Source organism: Phasianus colchicus, chromosome 4 (genome assembly GCF_987193195.1).
Source record: "Phasianus colchicus chromosome 4, bPhaCol1.hap1.1, whole genome shotgun sequence".
Taxonomy (NCBI): domain Eukaryota; kingdom Metazoa; phylum Chordata; class Aves; order Galliformes; family Phasianidae; genus Phasianus; species Phasianus colchicus.
Genome location: NC_143439.1, coordinates 72,252,346 through 72,268,885, shown reverse-complemented (window position 1 = coordinate 72,268,885; position 16,540 = coordinate 72,252,346). Strand labels below are relative to the sequence as shown.

Sequence of the window (16,540 nt, the reverse complement as noted above, 5' to 3'; positions counted from 1 at the left end):
CGGGGAGAGCGCCGTCGCCGCCATCTTTGAAGTGGGCAGAGTCCGTCGGACAGCGCCGTCCGGGTGGGAAACCGCGGCCGCGAGGCCGCGGGGCCGCGTCCCGCGTTCGGCCCCGGCCACGTGCGTGGAGATTCGGGGCCGTTTCCTGCGGGCAGCCCCACGCGCGGTGCAGGAGCGCGTGAACGCGGACACGCGCACGGGCGGCCGTGCACTGACACACGCGGGCGCGCCCACGCGCACTCCCACTCACGCACCCCGGTTTCCCCCCCTCCCCAACCCTGTGCAGCTGCAGCCTTCAGTCGCCCTTTGTCCGCCGCTACCGGTGGCTCCGCGCCCGCCCCGTGCCAGGACCCGCCCGGTACCGTCCCCGCCTCCCCCCGGCTGCCCGAGGGTCCGCGGTGCGGTGCGGTCCCGGTGCGATGTTCTCCCGGTCCCAACGCGGCCGCGCGACCGTGGCGCGGGGTTCGGCGCTGCAGACGGAGCTGCTCCGCGCCCCGCAGGTACGGGCGGACCCACGCGCGTCCGGGAGCCCCGCGGCGGTGGGAGCGGCGGGACCGGGCCGCCGCCGCCGCCGGGAAGGGCGAAGGCGCCGCCGCGCCCACCCGCCCCGTCCCGTCCGGGCGGTCCCTCCCGTCCCGCCGGTACTACGGGGCGCTGCCGGTCCGGGAGGAGCGGATCCCACGGCCCCTCCCGGCCCCGAGGCGGCACCGCGCGCCGTGCCCTGCGGGACAGCCGTGCTGCGGGCTGCGCTGCGTTCACCGAGCTGGGATCGCTCGCACTGAGTTACGCCGCGTCGTGTTGAGCTGCTGTCCCGTGCTGCGTTCAACTGTGCTGAACCGTGCGCTGTAGGGCCGTGCCCACGTGCTATATAGGGCCGTGCTATATAGGGCCGTGCCGTGCTGCTCTGTGCCGTGCTATATAGCCCTGTCCCGTGCTGTGTGGGGCTGTGCTGTGCTCTATAGGGCCGTGCCTTGCATTGTAGGGCCGTGCCGTGCTGTATAGGGCCGTGCCGTGCTATATAGGGCTGTGCCATGCTGCTCTGTCCCGTGCTATGTAGCCCTGTCCCGTGCTGTGTGGGGCCGTGCCTTGCATTGTAGGGCCGTGCCGTGCTGTATGGGGCCGTGCCGTGCTGCTCTGTCCCGTGCTATGTAGCCCTGTCCCGTGCTGTGTGGGGCTGTGCTGTGCTCTATAGGGCCGTGCCTTGCATTGTAGGGCCGTGCCGTGCTGCTCTGCGCCGCGCTCTGTAGCCCCGTTCCGTTCCGTGCCCCGTGGACCCGCACCGTCCCGCACCGTCCCGACGCAGCGCCCCTTTCCCGTCCCGCCGCCAGGGGGCGCTCCCACCCGCCCCCAATCCCGCACCCCATCCCCGCCCCGCGGTGCGGTGCCGCCCTCTGTAACCGGAGCCGCCGCCGTCGCCGCCGCCGGAGGAATGCGGGGGGCGGGCGGGGATCGCCGCCTTTCCGTGCGCGGTGCGGAGCCGTGCGGAGCTGCGGGGCCGGGAGCGGGGCAGGTACCGGGAAGGGGGGGTGGTGTTGGGGGTGCGGGAAGCACCGATAGGGGGCAGCGGGAAGATGGTGATGCGGGGGGGGGGGGGGGGGGGGTTGCCACGTCCCCATAGCCCCGCACCCCGTTATCCACCCGCGCTGCCCTTTTCCCGCACAACGGCTGTTTGTTTCCTCGGTTGGGGCGGAGGGAAGAAGGGAAGGAGGGGGATGGGGAAGGAGGAGGAGGGGGGGGGGGGGTGATGAAAGGGCCCTTTTTTCTCTCCGTGCAGCCCTTTCGGGGGGGGGGTCCCCGCTCCCGGTATCGGTGGGGTCGATGGAGGTGGCGGATAAATTGCGCATCTTGGAGGACCTCAATATGCTTTACATCCGGCAGATCGCTCTCAGCTTGGAGGTAATTTAGGGGGGGGGGGCTGAAATCCCCTCTGCTTTCTGCAGGGCAGGGTACCCGGGGGGGAGGGGGGGGCGGCCGGTTCCGGCCGCCCCCCTCCCCCCCCCGGGTACCCTGCCCTGCTGTTGTGTGCCCTTTAATGGGGTTTGATTCGATGGGGGTCTCGTGGGGGGGGCTCAACCGCTCGCCCCCCCCCCCTGCAGTGAGTATTTATAGCGGTGATGTCACCGCTGCGGCTCTACCGTTGCCCTGAGCCGGGATGGAGAGCTGCGGTGCTGTGAGTGTGGGGCGCCTGGGGGGGAGGGGGGGCGGGGTGGGGGTGGCTATAGGGTCGCCCCCCCCTTTTCCCCTTCCTCCTCAACCCATCGCTGTGCTGCTGTTGTTGTGGGGCTGGGGGGTTGTGGGGTGGGGAATGGATGTTTGGGGGGTGGGGGGCACGTCTGTGGGGTGTGATGAGGCTGGGGGTGTGGGGGGGAGGGCACGGTGGGTCTGTGGGGTGATGGGGTTATGGGGTTGTGATGTGTCTGTGGGGCTGTGGGGGTCCTCCGTGGGGTGCGTGATGTGTCTGTAGGGTATGAGATGTGTCTGTGGGGTGTAGGGCTCCTCTGTGGGGTGTGTAACGTATCTGTGGGGTCGTGATCTTTCTATGGGGCTGTGGGGGTCCCCCGTGGGGTCTGTAATGCATCTGTAGGGTATGAGATGTGCCTGTGGGGTGTAGGGCTCCTCTGTGGGGTGTGTGATGGGGCTGTGGGGTTGTGATGTGTCTATGGGGCTGTGGGGGTCCTCCATAGGGTGTGTAATGCGTCTGTGGGGCATGAGATGTGTTTGTGGGGTGTTTGGGTTCTCTGTGGGGTGTGTGATGGGGTTGTGGGGGTCCCCTGTGAGGTATGTAATGTCTGTGGGGTGTGTAACGTGTTTGTGGGTGTAGGGCTCCTCTGTGGGGTGCGTGATAGGGCTGTGGGGCTGTGATGTGTCTATGGGGCTGTGGGGGTCCTCCATAGGGTGTGTAATGCGTCTGTGGGGCATGAGATGTGTTTGTGGGGTCCTCCATGGGGAGATGGGGCTGTGGGGCTGGGGGGGTCTTCCATAGGGTGTGTAATGAATCTGTAGGGTATGAGATGTGTTTGTGGGGTCTTCCATGGGGTGTGTGATGGGGCTGAGGGGTTGTGATGTGTCTATGGGGCTGTGGGGATCCCCTGTGGGGTTTGTAATGCATCTGTAGGGTATGAGATGTGTCTGTGTGGTGTAGGGCTCCTCTATGGGGTGTGTGATGTGACTGTGGGGCTGTGGGGTCCCATGTAACGTCTGTGGGGTTGTAACATGTTTGTGGGGTGTAGGGCTCCTTTGTGGGGTTGTGGTGTGTCTGTGGGGTTGTGATGTGTCTATGGGGCTGTGAGGGTCCTCCATAGGGTGTGTAATGCATCTGTGGCACATGAGATGTGCACGTGGGGTGTAGGGCTCCTCTGCGGGGTGTGTGATGTGGCTGTGGGGCTGTGGGAGTCCTCTGTGGGGTGCATAATGTGTCTGTAGGGTATGAGATGTGTCTGTGGGGTGTAGATGTCCCCTGTGGGTGTGTGATGTGTCTCTGGGGTGTAGGGGTTCCCCGTGGGGTCTGTAATGCATCTGTAGGGTATGAGATGTGCCTGGGTGCGTGGCATGTCCATGGGTGCACGGTGGAGCTGTGGGGCACATCTGTGGGACACACGATGTCAGTGTGGGGTACGCAGCTTCTCAGTGCATCTGTGGGGTGAGCAGTGTGTCTGTGGGGCACGTGGTGCGTGTGAGGTCTGTGGCATTTCCATGGGGTGCCCAAGGAACCTGTGGGGCACAGGGCAACGTTAGGATGTTTGTGTCTTCTCTACTCATCTGTGTGTCTGTGGGGTGCATTGTGGGGTGCATTGTGGGGTGCACTGTGTGTCCGTAAGGTGTGTGGCACAGCTGTAGGACTGGTGGCTGCCCCGTGGGGCAGGTGTATGTTTGTGGGGCCGGTGATGTCTCTGTAGGGATGTTAGTTCTGTGGGGCACATGGCACTTTGGGAGACCACAGCACGTCCGTGGGGCACTCAGCACATCCGTGGGGCACACAGCACATCCATGGGGCACACAGCAATCCATGGGGCACACAGCAATCCATGGGGCACACAGCACATCCATGGGGCACACAGCATATCGTGGAGCACACAGCAATCCGTGGGGCACTTGGCACATCCATTGGGCACTCAGCACATCTGTGGGGCACATGGCAATCCATGGGGCACACAGCACATCCATGGAGCACGTGGGGCGCATCCATGGGGCACACAGTGCATCCATGGAGCACTCAGCACATCCATGGGGCACATAGCAATCTGTGGGGGCACTCAGCACATCCATGGGGCACTCAGCAATCCATGGGGCACACAGTGCATCCATGGGGCACACAGTGCATCCATGGAGCACTCAGCACATCCATGGGGCACTCAGCAATCCATGGGGCACACAGTGCATCCATGGGGGCACTCAGCAATCCATGGGGCACTCAGCACATCCATGGGGCACTCAGCGCATCCATGGGGCACTCAGCACATCCATGGGGCACTCAGCACATCCATGGGGCACTCAGCACATCCATGGGGCACTCAGCACATCCATGGGGCACACAGCAATCCATGGGGGCACTCAGCACATCCATGGGGCACTCAGCAATCCATGGGGGCACTCAGCACATCCATGGGGCACACAGCAATCCATGGGGCACGTGGCTCTGCTATGGGGTGCCCCAGGGGGGTCAGGAGCCGTTCTGGGGCGTTGTACCACGATGGAGCCGCGGGGCATTGAAGCAGCTTGGGGTGGGTTGGCTGGGATGGGACCCTCGAGGGACCCCCGAGGGACCCCACGGCCACACCGCCCACCCCACAGGACACGGACATCCAGAAGAAGATCGACCACGAGATCCGCATGCGGGAGGGCGCCTGCAAGCTGCTGGCTGCCTGCACACAGCGGGAGCAGGCGCTGGAGGCCACCAAGAGCCTGCAGGTCTGCAACAGCCGCATCCTGGCCTACATGGCCGAGCTGCAGCGCATGAAGGAGGCGCAGGTGATGCAGCGCGCGGCCAGGCGGTGAGCAGCACGGGGGGGGGGAGCAGGGGGTCCCCGCAGCCGTCACGGCTCCGCGCTTCCCCCCGCAGCCCCTCGGATGCCGGACCCACCGATGAGAGGCTGCCCTGCCGGGGGAGGGTCTGCGTCTCGGGTATGGGGGAGCGCGGGGGGTCCTGTGGTGGGGGGATGCTGGGGGGTCCCCTGGCTGGGGGGGCGATGGGGGGTCCCATACTGTGGGGAGGTACTGGGAGTCCCGTGTGAGGAGGGCAATCGGGGTCCCATACTGTGGGGATGCGTTGGGGGTCCCAGGGTGTGGGGATGCCGGGGGTCCCATGGTGGGGAGGGCACTGGGGGGGTCCCATGGCTGGGGGAGCAGTGGGTGTCCCATAACTGGGGATGCTGGGGGTCCCGTGGTGGGAAGGGCAATGGGGGTCCCGTGGTGAAGAGGGCAATGGGGGTCCCATAGCTAGGGGTGCAGTGGGGGTCCTGTAGTGTGGGAAGACACTGGGGGTCCCACAGTGAGGATGGCAATGGGGGTCTCATAGTGTGGGGATGCAGTGGAGGTCCCATGGCTGGGTGGGCACTGGGCATCCACTGTTGGGGGGCAATGGGGGTCCTATGGTGAGGAGGGCAGTGGGGGTCCCAGAGTCCCAGGGGGATGCCAGGGTCCCATGGTAGAGAGGGCACTGGGGGTCCCATAGCTGGGAGTGCAGTGGGGGTCCCGTGGTGGGGATGGCATTGGGGATCCCATAATGAGGAGGGCAGTGGTGGTCCCAGAGTGTGGTGATGCTTTGAGGGTCCCATGGTGTGGGGATCCTGGGAATCCTGGACAGCCATGACAACATAACAGCAGGACAAGGAAATGGTTTGAATTGAGGGAGGGTGGATTGAGGTTGGATGTGAGGGGGAAGTTGTTTGCTGTGAGAGTGGTGAGGTGCTGGAACAGCTGCCCAGAGAGGCTGTGGATGCCCCGTCCATCCCTGGAGGTGTTCAAGGCCAGGTTGGATGGGGCCCTGGGCAGCCTGGGCTGCTGTGAAATGTGGAGGTTGGTGGCCCTGTGTGAGGTGGGGGGTTGGAGATTCATCATCCTTGAGGTCCCTTCCAACCTGGGCCATTCTGTGATTCTGTGAGGGAGCACTGGGGGTCCACTGCTGGGCAACGGGGGTCCCATACTGGGGGAATCACTGGGCATCCCATGTAAGGGGGGCAGTGGGGGTGATATGGTGAGGAGGGCACTGAGGATCCCATGGCTGGGGGAGCGCTGGGTGTCTCATAGCTGGGGGTGCAGTGGGGGTCCCATGGTGTGGAGGTGCTGGGGGTCTCATAGTGTGGGGATGCACTGGGGGTCCCATGGTGGGTGGAGGCTGGGGGTCCTGTGACGGGGAGGGCAGGGGGGGTCCCGTGGCTGGGGGAGTACTGGGAGTCCCATCACTGGGAGTGCAGTGGGGGTGCCGTGCTGTGGGGATGCTGGGGGTCCCGTGGTGGGGAGGGCACTGGGGGTCCCACACCGGCCCAGGGTGAGGAGGGCTCCTATGGCCTCACCTCCGGTCCCCCCTCCCAGACCTGCGCATCCCACTGATGTGGAAGGACACGGAGTACTTCAGGAACAAAGGGGGTGAGTGTGTGTGTGGGGGGGGGGGTGGTCCCTGACCCCCCCCCCTGCACCTCCTGACCCCCCGCCCGGCGCAGAGCTGCACCGCTGCGCCGTCTTCTGCCTCCTGCAGCTCGGCGTGGAGATCTACGACACCGAGATGGTGCTGGTGGACCGCACGCTCACCGACATCTGCTTTGAGAACGCCGTGCTCTTGTGAGCCCTGCCCCCGCGTCCCCGCGTCCCTCTGTCCCCACAGCACCGTCTGCCTGTCCCATACAGATCCGTGTCCCCACATCCCACGTGTGCGCATCCCCGCACCTCCACATCCCCGCGTCCCCAAGCCCTCATGTCCACACATCCCCGTGTCCACGCATCCCACTCGTGCACATCTCCATGTCCCCACGTCCCCACGTGCCACGTTTGCACACCCTCCCATCTTCACGTCCCCACATCTCACACCTACGCATCTCCATATCCCTGTGTCCCCACGTCCCACATGTGCACATCCCCACGCGCCACATTTGCACACCCTTACATCCCCACATCCCACACTTAGGCATCCCGTATTCCTGTGTCCCCAAGTCCCCGTGTCCACACATCCCCACGTCCCCACATCCCACACTTAGGCATCCCCAAATCCCTGTGTCCCCACACCTCCGTGTCCCCGTGTCGCCATGCGCCACATCTGCACGCCCTTACTGCCCACATCCCCGCACCCCACGTGTGCACATCTGTGTCTCCTTGTCCCCACATCCTCTTATCCCCACGCCCCCCCCCCCCCCCCCGTACCCCAACCCCCCACTGATGCCGCTCACAGCTCGGAGGCCGGGCCAGATTTCCTGCTGAAGGTGGAGCTGTACAGCGCAGGGCTGGGGGAGGAGGTGGGGGGCAGCGCACCCAGGAAGTTGGCCAGCAAACTCAGCAGCTCCCTGGGCCGCTCCGCCGGGCGCCGCCTGCGGGCCACCATGGATGGGGGGCCCAGCAGCCCCACAGCCAACGGGGGGGGGGCCCTGCTGCTGCCTGCCCCCAGTGTGCCGTGAGTGTCTGCGTTGTCACTGCGTCCTGGTGGGGTGGGGTGGGATTGGAGGGGATGGGGGTGGGGGTGGGATGGAGTTGGAATGGGGGTGGGGATGGGATGGGATGGGATGGGATGGGATGGGATGGGATGGGATGGGATGGGATGGGGGTGGGAGTGGGATGGAATGGGATGGAGATGGGGGTGGGGGTGGGGGTGGGGGTGGGGGTGGGATGGGATGGGATGGGATGGGGGTGGGGGTGGGGATGGGGATGGGGATGGGATGGGGGTGGGATGGGATGGGGGTGGGGGTGGGGATGGGGATGGGATGGGGGTGGGATGGGATGGGGGTGGGGGTGGGGATGGGGATGGGATGGGGGTGAGGAAGGGAATGGGGTGGGAATAGAATGGGGATGGGACAGAATGGGATGGGGATGCGGATGGGGATGGGATGGGGATGCGGATGGGATGGTGTGGAATGGGATGGGGATAAAGGTGGGATGGAGATGGGATGGAATGGGGACAGGGTGGGGTGGGAATGACCCACATTGGACCCACATTGCTCCACACCTCCATGTCCCTGTGTCTCCATATCCCTGTGTCCCAACGGGGATGAGAATGGGAGCAGAGATGGGGCTGAGGATGGGGACAAGGACAAGGATGGGGTTGGGCTGGCATGGGAATGGAGGCGAAAATAGAAATGGAAAGGGATGTTGGCATACGGGAGCACAGGGGTGCAAATGCGGGATGTCGGGCAGTGGGGCTGTGGGGGTGTGCAGTGCCCCGCAGCCCCACTCCCTGCAGGGGCCCCAAATATCACCTCCTGGCACACACGGTGCTGTCCCTGGCCGAGGTGCAGGATGGGTTCCGCACACACGACCTCGCCATCGCCTGCAATGGTGAGCACAGCACGGCTGGGGGGGGCAGGGAGCCGTGGGGTCCTGTGCTTCAGGGAGGAGGGTCCGAGTGTAGGGAGGGGTCACAGCGAGGCACGGTGGGGGGGGTGGGGGCAGCTGGGGGTCTTCCCTGTGCTGGGCAGCCCCTGAGTGTGCTGTGTGCCCCCACACCCAGAGGAGAGCTCCTTCTGGCTGCCTCTGTATGGCAGCATGTGCTGCCGCCTGGCTGCCCAGCCCCACTGCATGGCTGCACAGGTGATGTGCGGCTTCCTGAAGGTGCAGGTATGCGGGGGGGGGGATCGGGGGGCACAGGGGGTGTGGGGGAGGGAGAGATGGGGACAGATGGTGAGAGGAATGGGGATGGGATGGGAATTGGGAGGTGGAGGGGATGGTGTTGTGGGGGGATGGAAATGGAATGGGAATGTTGGCAAGATGGGATGGGAATGGGGATGGGATGGGATGGGGGTGGGGATGGGATGGGGTGGGGATGGGATGGGATGGGATGGGGGTGGGATGAGACAGGAATTGAGAAGCAGAGGGGATGAGATGTGGATGGAATGGGAATGGGATGGGGATGCAGAAGGGATGGGATGGGTACAGAGATGGAGATGGAAATGAGGTGGGAATTGGGAAGTGGAGGGGTGGTGGTGTTGGGGAGATGGAAATGTGATGGGAATGTTGGCAGGATGGGATGGGATGGGATGGGATGGGATGGGATGGGATGGGAATGGTTTGGGGATGCAGAGGGAAAGGGATGGGGCTGGGATGGACACCGCGGTGAGGGTGGGGATGGAAATGGGCTGGGGGCGCTGTGGGGCCGGGCAGTAGCAGCAGCCCCCGCCTCTCAGCCATCACTGCCATCGGCTGCGGTGTGATGGGAGCGGGATCCCCGCGGTGTCTGGGTGGGGGGGTGGGGGCTGCACCCTCGGGTGCTGCGGTCCTTACGGGCCCCGTCCCCGCAGCAGGCGCCGGGTGAGCCGCAGGGCTGGGCGCGGCTGTTCTGCGTGCTGCGCGGCACCAACCTGCTGTGCTACCGGCGGGCGCAGGAGGCGGAGGGCAGCGTGCAGCCCGCGCTCACCATCGCCATCAACAAGGTGGGGGTCTCATTTTGGGGGGGGAAGGGGAGGGAGGCGGCTGTGGGCGGGAGGCTGACGGCCGCGCCGTGCAGGAGACGCGGATCCGCGCCACGGAGCAGGAGGCGCGGGGCAAACTGCACAGCATGACGGTCACCAACCGCTATGGGGCAGAGGAGGTGACCCACACGCTGCTGGCCGAGAGCCGCGCCGAGACGCAGCGCTGGATGGAGGCGTTCTGGCAGCACTTCTACGACATGAGTGCGTGGGGCCGGGGCAGGGCAGCACCTGAGCCAGCCCGTCCCGCACCCGGCCCGTCCCGCACCCAGCCCGTCCCGCACCCGTGCCCGCAGGTCAGTGGAAGCAGTGCTGCGACGAGCTGATGCGCATCGACGTGCCGCCGCCGCGCCGCCCGCCCGCCCCGCTGCCGCGCCAGGGATCGCTGTACCACGAGATGGGTGAGCGCAGCCTCCTCCTCTTCCTCCTCCTCCTCTTCCTTCTGCTCCTCTTCCTCCTTCTCTTCCTCCTTCTCTTCTTCCTCCTCATCCTCCTCTTCCTCCTCCTGCTGCCCGGCTCTCTGCCGTCTGCTCTCCCTGTGTCTCCGCTCCTCTCTGTGCTCCTCTCTGCGCTCTGTGCCAGCGCTGCCCGGCCCGGCCGTGCCCTCCTCCTGCGAGGGGCTCCTGCTGCAGGATAACGCCGTCTCGGCGGAGATCCGCGCTCTGCTCTCCTCCTATTACAGTGACAGGTGACGTACGGGGCCTCTGCCACGGGTGCTCGGTGCCCGCCGCGCGGCACGGCTGCGGTGCACGGCATTGGACGTGGCACGGCTGTGCCGGCTGCTGGGCGCCTCCCGGCTGCATTGCCGCGGGTGCAGCCCGGCCAGCGTGGCTGCAGAGCGCAGCACGGTTGTCCCGGCCGCGGGGCGCATCCCGGCCGTGTCCCCTGGCTCCAGCGCACGTCCCGTTTGTCACAGTGCTGTGCGCGACCCGGCTGTAGTGCACGCGGTGTCCGCCGGGCGCACCACATCCACGGGGCACAGCGTGTCCATGGGGCGCACCCCTCCTTAGGACACCCCCCCACCCATGGGGCGCACCCCCTCCCCTGCCCCCCCGCCGCGTCCCGCCGCTGACCGTCCTTCCCCGCAGCTATTGACCCTTCCGACGACATCGAGGCTGTGACGGACATCCTGACGCGGCGCGCTGCGGCGCTGGCGGGGGGGGCCCGGGGCTGCCCTCCGTGGCTCTCCCTCTTCGAGGGTCCCCCCCCGCACGCCGCCCCCCCCGCCGGCTGCAGCCCCCGGCCCCGCGCCCGCCCCCGCACGCTGTCGCTGGACGCGAAGCTCAGCACCCTGAAGGGCCGGGGGGGAACCCGGCGCGCCCCCTCCCCGCGCCCCCCGCCCGGCTCCGGCTCCTCCAGCCCCGGCAGCTCCAGCCCCGACACCGAACGCGCCGCCCCCCCGGGCCGCCTCCAGTCCCAGGTGTGAGCCCGGCACCCCCGGAGGGTTCTGGGGAGGGGGCGGGGGGGCACCGTGAGGATGCGCCCCGGGTCGGGGGTCCCGGTGCTCAGGGCTGCTCTTCTTGGGGAGAAACTGGAATGTACGGTGCCGAAGCGGGCGGGGGGGGGTCGGGTCGCGTCGCTCGGAGCTGCTGCCACCGCCGCAGGGTGGGGTCGGGGCTCCACCCCCCCCACCCGGATGGTGCTCAGGGCTGACCCCCCGCAATGGGTGGGCGCGGATCCAGCCCTGGGGGGGGGTCGGGGCCCCCCCGCTTTATGCCTCACACTCCTAACCGTGGCCAGGACCAGCCAAAGCCGCCACCTCGTCCATGTGCATTAAAATTTATTTAACAGCCGCCGCGTCTCATTGGGGCGGGGGGCGTTGCGTGCCCCCCCACCCCCCCGGGGGGTTGTGCCCCCCCAGCACGGTGCTGCGGCGCTGGGGCTGCGTGGGGCGGCTGCTGCCCAAAGCTGCTGTGCGGGGGGGGGGGGGGAGGAGGAGGGGGAAGGGGTCAGTGCAGGGCGCGGCGCCGGGGACTGCGGGCACCAGGGGTGAGGTTTGGGGCAGCCCCGGCTGTGCGGTGCCGTGGAGAGCAGTGGGGGGCGTAGTGCTGCTGCCCCCCCCAGCTACACAGCGTGGGGGGAGAGCTCCTTGTCCTCGGGCGGGGGGGAGGCGCCGGGGGTCAGGAGCTGGGTGAAACCTGGGAGAGAGGGAGAGGGTGAGGCCGGGGGGTGAAGGTGAGGGGCATGGGGGGGGTTGGGGATATGGCGGGGGTGGCCCGTACCTGGCTTGGCTTTTTGCAGTGGCTGCAGCAGGATGGTGGCATCGGGCTCAGCCCCCTGTGGGAGAGCACCCGGGGGTCCCCAACGCTGAGCCCCCCTCCCCCCCCCGCGTCCTGCGCGTTGCCCTCCGCCCTCGACGATCCATCATCCCCATCCTGCTCCCAGCCCCAGAGCCATCTCCTGCCTGCTGCCCACCTGCCCCCAAACCTCCACCCACAGCCCCACATTGCCATCACCCTCTGCCCCCCACCCGGCCCCGTCCATCACCCCCAACCCCATCCCAGTGTCACCAGTTGCCCCATACCTGCTTCGGAGGGCCCCAAGGGGGTGCCCAGTCCCCAATGCCATTCTGCCCCCTGTTGCTCACTTCTGGCTCCAGCTGGTGCTCCCCAGCTGTCCCTGCAGGAGGGGGACACGGCTGAGCCCCCCCTCCGGGCCAGGTGTGGGGTAGGGGTACGCTGTGAGGGAACCCCATCCCAGCCCCACACTGGGGGGGCTCTGTGCACCCACCTTGCTGCAGATCGCGGGGTGCCAGGCAGGGCACTGCTGCATCCTTCAGGCCTGGGGGACTGGGGCTGCGGGGAGGCAGTGGGGCGGGGGGCAGCCCAGGTGGGGGGGGGCCCTCCCGAGGGCTCAGGACCCCCTCATCCAGCCCCACCGGCAGCTCTGGAGCCCCCCACGCGGGGGGGCTGGGCAACGGGGGGGTGCCAGGGGCGGGCCCCTCCTCATCCAAGGGGGTGCTGGGGGGGCTGGGCAGGGGCAGAGCCTCGTCCTCCACGGTGCCGGTGGGGGGCTGCTGGGGGGGGCTGAGGGGTGGCGGCCCCCTGGCGGTGTTGCTGGGGGGGTCCAGGCCTGAAGTGCTGCTGGGGGGCAGAGGCTCCGCTCTGCGAGTGCTGACTGGGGGCCCTGACCCAGGAGGGCTGGGGGGGCTCTGTAGCCGGGAGGGGCTGACAGGGGGCCCGGAAGGGCTGATGGGAGATGGAGTCCCGGCCCCCGGGGGTCTCGGGGGGCTCCCCGCGGCGGCACAGGGCGGGCGCCACGTCCCTACGGGGCTACTGGCATGGGGAGGCCCCACCCCGGCCGGGCCGGGGGGAGTCCCCGGGGGTCGGCGGGGGCTGGGGGGGGCCGCAGCCTGGAAAGCACCGGGATCGGGGGCTGTGGGCGAGGTGGGGGTCTCCGGGCGGCGGAAGATGAAGGCGGACTCGGTCAGGCTGCGCTGGTACCGCAGGAAGGGGCGGCGGGCGCCTGGGGGGGCACAGTCAGCACGCACCCACCAGGGACCCCCCAGGCCGCCCCCCCCCATCCCCCCACATACCGGGCCGTGTGCCCAGGGGCCCGGCGGGCAGCGCGGTGCCCGAGGTGCTGCCCGAGGTGGATCCTGCACGTTCCCGCTGCCGGAAGAAGTCCCGCGGGTTCTGCGACCGCTGAGCCACCAGCACGGCCGCCTCCTGCAGCACCGGGGGCTGTTGTGGTGTGCAAACCCCCCCGGCCCCCCTCCGCCCTCAGTGTCCCCCCACCCCACTCACCGCCGCCTTCTCAATGGATTCGCTGCGCCGGAAGCGATCCCGCATTGCTGCCTCGTGCTCACGCTGCTGCTGCTCCTGCGGGGATGGGGATGGATGTGGGGACAGGGATGGAGACACGGTGATGGAGACGTGGGTGACAGGGACGTAGGGATGGGGACAGGGTGACAGGGATGTGGAGATGGGGATGCAGGGACAGGGACGTGGGGTTGGGGACACGGTGAGGATGCAACACCGTGTGGCACCCCTCCATCCCAGAATCACAGAATGGCCCGGGTTGGAAGGGACTTCAAGGATCACAAAGCTCCAACCCGCTGCCACATGCAGGGCCACCAACCTCCACATTTCACAGCAGCCCAGGCTGCCCAGGGCCCCATCCAACCTGGCCTTGAACACCTCCAGGGATGGACGGGGCATCCACAGCCTTTGTGGGCAGCTGTTCCAGCACCTCACCGCTCTCTCAGTGAAGAACTTAACCCCGCAGCCCCACGCACCCATCGCTGCTGCTCCTTCCTGCGCTCCTCCGCCTCTATCCGCGCCTGCTCCTTCCTGCGGGGACGGGAGCTCAGCGCCGGCACCTCCAGGTGCTGGGCACGGGGCAGGGGCACACGGGGACTGCAGGCACCCACGGGTGCTGGGCTCAGAGCCACGGGCAGGGCCCGCCTCACCGCTGCTCCTCGATGCGCTGCTCCTTCTCCCTGCAGCGCCGCTCGCGCTCCGCCGCGTCCCTGCGCTCCTCCTCCATGCGCTCCCTCTCCCATCTCCTGCGCTCCTCCAGCGCCCGGCGCCGCTCCTCCTCCTTCCGCTGCTCCTCCTCGCGCTGCACCGCAGGGACTCAGCGGGATGGGACCCCGCACCCCCCCACGGCACCCACAGCTCCTCACCTCCGCCTGCGCCCAGAACGAATCCCGTTTGGTGCGGCGGATCTCCAACGCCGGGTTGGTCTTACGGTAGTTGGTGCCCTACGGGAGCAGCGGGGCTCAGGGTGCACGGCGGCGCCCACAGGGACCCCCCGCCCCGCCCCGCTTCCCCGCCCCGCTCACCACCAACTCCTCGCTGTCTGCCGGGGGGGTCCTCCTGGTGCTCGGGGCTGCGGCGGGGGCCAGCTGTGCCAGCACGCGGCTCAGCCCCTCCTGCGTCACCTCCTCGGCACGACGGGCGCTCAGCACGGCGGTGGCCTCCTGGCAGCGGGATGGGGCCAGCGTCGGCCCCACAGCGCCCTGAGCCATCCTTGGCCCCCCCGCGCCGGGATCCGCTCCCAAACCGTCCCCGGGGAATCTGGGCACCGTTCCCAGCGGTGCTCAGCAGATCCAGATGTGGGGCCGGATCCAGACGTGGGATCTCACCCCAGGGCGTGCAGGGATGGAGGCACGGGCGGGGAGCAGCCCCAGCTCCACAGGGCAGGGCAGAGCGGCCGGGGCAGGACAGGGCTGGGGCAGAACGGGGCCGGGGCAGAACGGGGCCGGGGCAGAACGGGGCCGGGGCAGAACGGGGCCGGGGCAGAGAGCCCAACCGCAGCCACAGAGCGGCCAAAGCTGGAACTGGGAGCTGGAACTGGGAGCTGGGAACGGCAGCGCCTGAGTCAGCAGCTCCAGGAATGCACCGCACGCAGCAGCAAGCAAAGGTCGGGGCTGCGGGGCAGGAAGAGGGGGGTGGGCTCCCTGGATGGACCCCCCCGGGCTCCAGACTCACCTTGAAGAAGGCTCTGATGGCAGGCAGGTGTCCGGCGCACGCCTGGCGCTGGGACTCGGGCACCTCCTCCCCGACCTGGCACAGGCGCGGGGCTCAGCGCTGCCGGCTCAGCGCCCTCCCATCCCATCCCCGGCACCCCGGCACCCCCAGCCGCTCATCCCCCAAGCCCAGCCGTGCCGTGCCCGCTGTAGGACGGCACAGCGCAGACCCCCGTTGCCCCCCCGGCTCACCCAGCTGATGAGGACGACGCGGGGGGCTCCGCTGCCGGGGTCCCGCACTCGGCACAGCCCATACATGATGCTGCTGGCACAGAACTTCGCCGCCAGCTCGTCCACACCGCCGGCTGCGGGAGGGGGATCAGGAGGATCCCGTGCCGCGCGACCCCCCACGGATCCCCCCCTCCCCGTACAACGCCCCCCCCGTACCTCCCGAGTCCAGCAGCCTGAGGTCATGGTGCTTCTCGTAGGCGAACACGGCCCTGGGGGGGCGGGGGACGCTCAGTGCCGGGTAAGGGTCGGACCGGGGGGTGGGGGCAAGTGGGGGCTCGCGGCCACCGCCCCTCACCCCGCCCCCCGACGGCCTCAATTCGTGGAAGTGCCGCCGTCATCCGCCCGGGGACAATGGAGCGGCGGGAAGCGCCGTGCCCGCCCCCCCGGGTACCGACACCGGGCGGCCCCCCCCGGCGGCGCGACTTCGCGTCCCTGCGCAGAGGGCGGACGGGCACCGGGCAGAGGGCAGCGGCCGCGCGGCCCCGGACGGAGCGGAGGGCGAGGACGGGGGGCGGTCCGGACGGCAGCGCTGTGCGACGGGATGGGGGGGGAGCGCGGGGCTCCCAGGCGCGGGCGGGGCGCGGTTCCACGCGGGGAGGGTGGGGGGGGGGCATTGCGAGCGCCGTAGGGGCACCGTGCGGAACTCGCCGCCACCCCGCAGCCGCACCCCGGTCCCGGTTCCCCGTTCCCACCCCACGCTCACGGGGTCGCCGCTCCGTCCCGGCACGGCCCCGCCGCCCCCGGCCCACGCAGTCCGACCCACGTGCGCGGCCCCGGTGCGCCCCGGAACCCCCCGTCCGGCTCCGCAGCCCGTCCCGCTCGGGACCCCCCCGCGTCCCGGCGCCGTTCCCTCACCAGTTGGTGGCCGCCCGCGGGTTGCCCACGTCCTCCCGTGCCGCCAGCAGCGCCAGGCGGTGCCGCTCCAGCCCCGGGGCCCCCATGGTTCTCCCACGGCCCCGCACCGCCCGGCAGCTCCTGCGCGGCCCCGCCCCGGTCTTAGAGGTGGGGAGGGACCGGCGGCACCGGGCGGGACCCGGCGGGGCGGGCGGCACCGGGCGCGGAGCCAAAGCCGGGCGGGGCGGGGGGGGCACCGTGGGTCCCGCGTGGCGCGGGGTGCGGGGGCGGGGCGGCCCCACGCGGTCCCGTGGGCGCGGCGTTCGGACCCGCGATGTAAGGCGAGGCGGTTCGGGGCCCCACGCGGTGCCGCGTTGCGGTGCGGGGCCCCACGCCG

At 68.9% G+C, this 16,540-nt stretch overlaps 2 protein-coding genes across 13 annotated transcripts; one reads left to right on the top strand and one right to left on the bottom strand.

Annotated features, from left to right (window-relative positions):
* Positions 1-161: 161 nt before the first annotated feature.
* On the top strand, positions 162-11,395 carry RTKN (rhotekin). 12 transcript variants are annotated; one of them, XM_090139996.1, is made up of 14 exons: positions 186-500; positions 1,775-1,896; positions 4,792-4,991; positions 5,060-5,121; positions 6,532-6,585; positions 6,660-6,777; positions 7,382-7,600; positions 8,384-8,478; positions 8,651-8,757; positions 9,441-9,569; positions 9,644-9,809; positions 9,902-10,006; positions 10,188-10,293; positions 10,694-10,827. In XM_090139996.1, exons 2-14 carry the CDS (start codon positions 1,819-1,821, stop codon positions 10,698-10,700), a joined length of 1,446 nt encoding a protein of 481 aa, XP_089996122.1. In that variant the 5' UTR covers positions 186-500; positions 1,775-1,818; the 3' UTR covers positions 10,701-10,827. The 12 variants fall into 12 exon arrangements, 11 of the variants coding, with proteins under 11 accessions (XP_089996119.1, XP_089996118.1, XP_089996122.1 ...); XM_090139994.1 differs by having other exon boundaries at positions 201-500; positions 9,438-9,569; XM_090139993.1 differs by lacking the exon at positions 10,188-10,293 and having other exon boundaries at positions 162-500; positions 10,694-11,395.
* On the bottom strand, positions 11,383-16,329 carry LOC116225630 (drebrin-like). Its single transcript, XM_090140007.1, has 14 exons — positions 16,165-16,329; positions 15,466-15,518; positions 15,271-15,383; positions 15,041-15,115; positions 14,392-14,529; positions 14,233-14,310; positions 14,017-14,168; positions 13,843-13,897; positions 13,352-13,426; positions 13,141-13,273; positions 12,336-13,070; positions 12,130-12,224; positions 11,828-11,882; positions 11,383-11,743 (listed from the first exon to the last, which is right to left on the bottom strand). Exons 1-14 carry the CDS (start codon positions 16,248-16,250, stop codon positions 11,670-11,672), a joined length of 1,917 nt encoding a protein of 638 aa, XP_089996133.1. The 5' UTR covers positions 16,251-16,329; the 3' UTR covers positions 11,383-11,669.
* Positions 16,330-16,540: the final 211 nt, after the last annotated feature.

Coding starts and splice junctions, on each gene's coding strand:
- RTKN (XM_090140002.1), top strand. CDS start 420: ATGTTCTCCCGGTCCCAACGCGGCCGCGCGACCGTGGCGCGGGGTTCG. Junction 6,586..6,659: donor GTACTTCAGGAACAAAGGGG/GTGAGTGTGTGT, acceptor CGCCCGGCGCAG/AGCTGCACCGCTGCGCCGTC. Junction 6,778..7,381: donor TTTGAGAACGCCGTGCTCTT/GTGAGCCCTGCC, acceptor TGCCGCTCACAG/CTCGGAGGCCGGGCCAGATT.
- LOC116225630 (XM_090140007.1), bottom strand. CDS start 16,250: ATGGGGGCCCCGGGGCTGGAGCGGCACCGCCTGGCGCTGCTGGCGGCA. Junction 15,519..16,164: donor CCGCGGGCGGCCACCAACTG/GTGAGGGAACGG, acceptor CCGCCCCCCCAG/GGCCGTGTTCGCCTACGAGA. Junction 15,384..15,465: donor CAGGCTGCTGGACTCGGGAG/GTACGGGGGGGG, acceptor CCCCTCCCGCAG/CCGGCGGTGTGGACGAGCTG.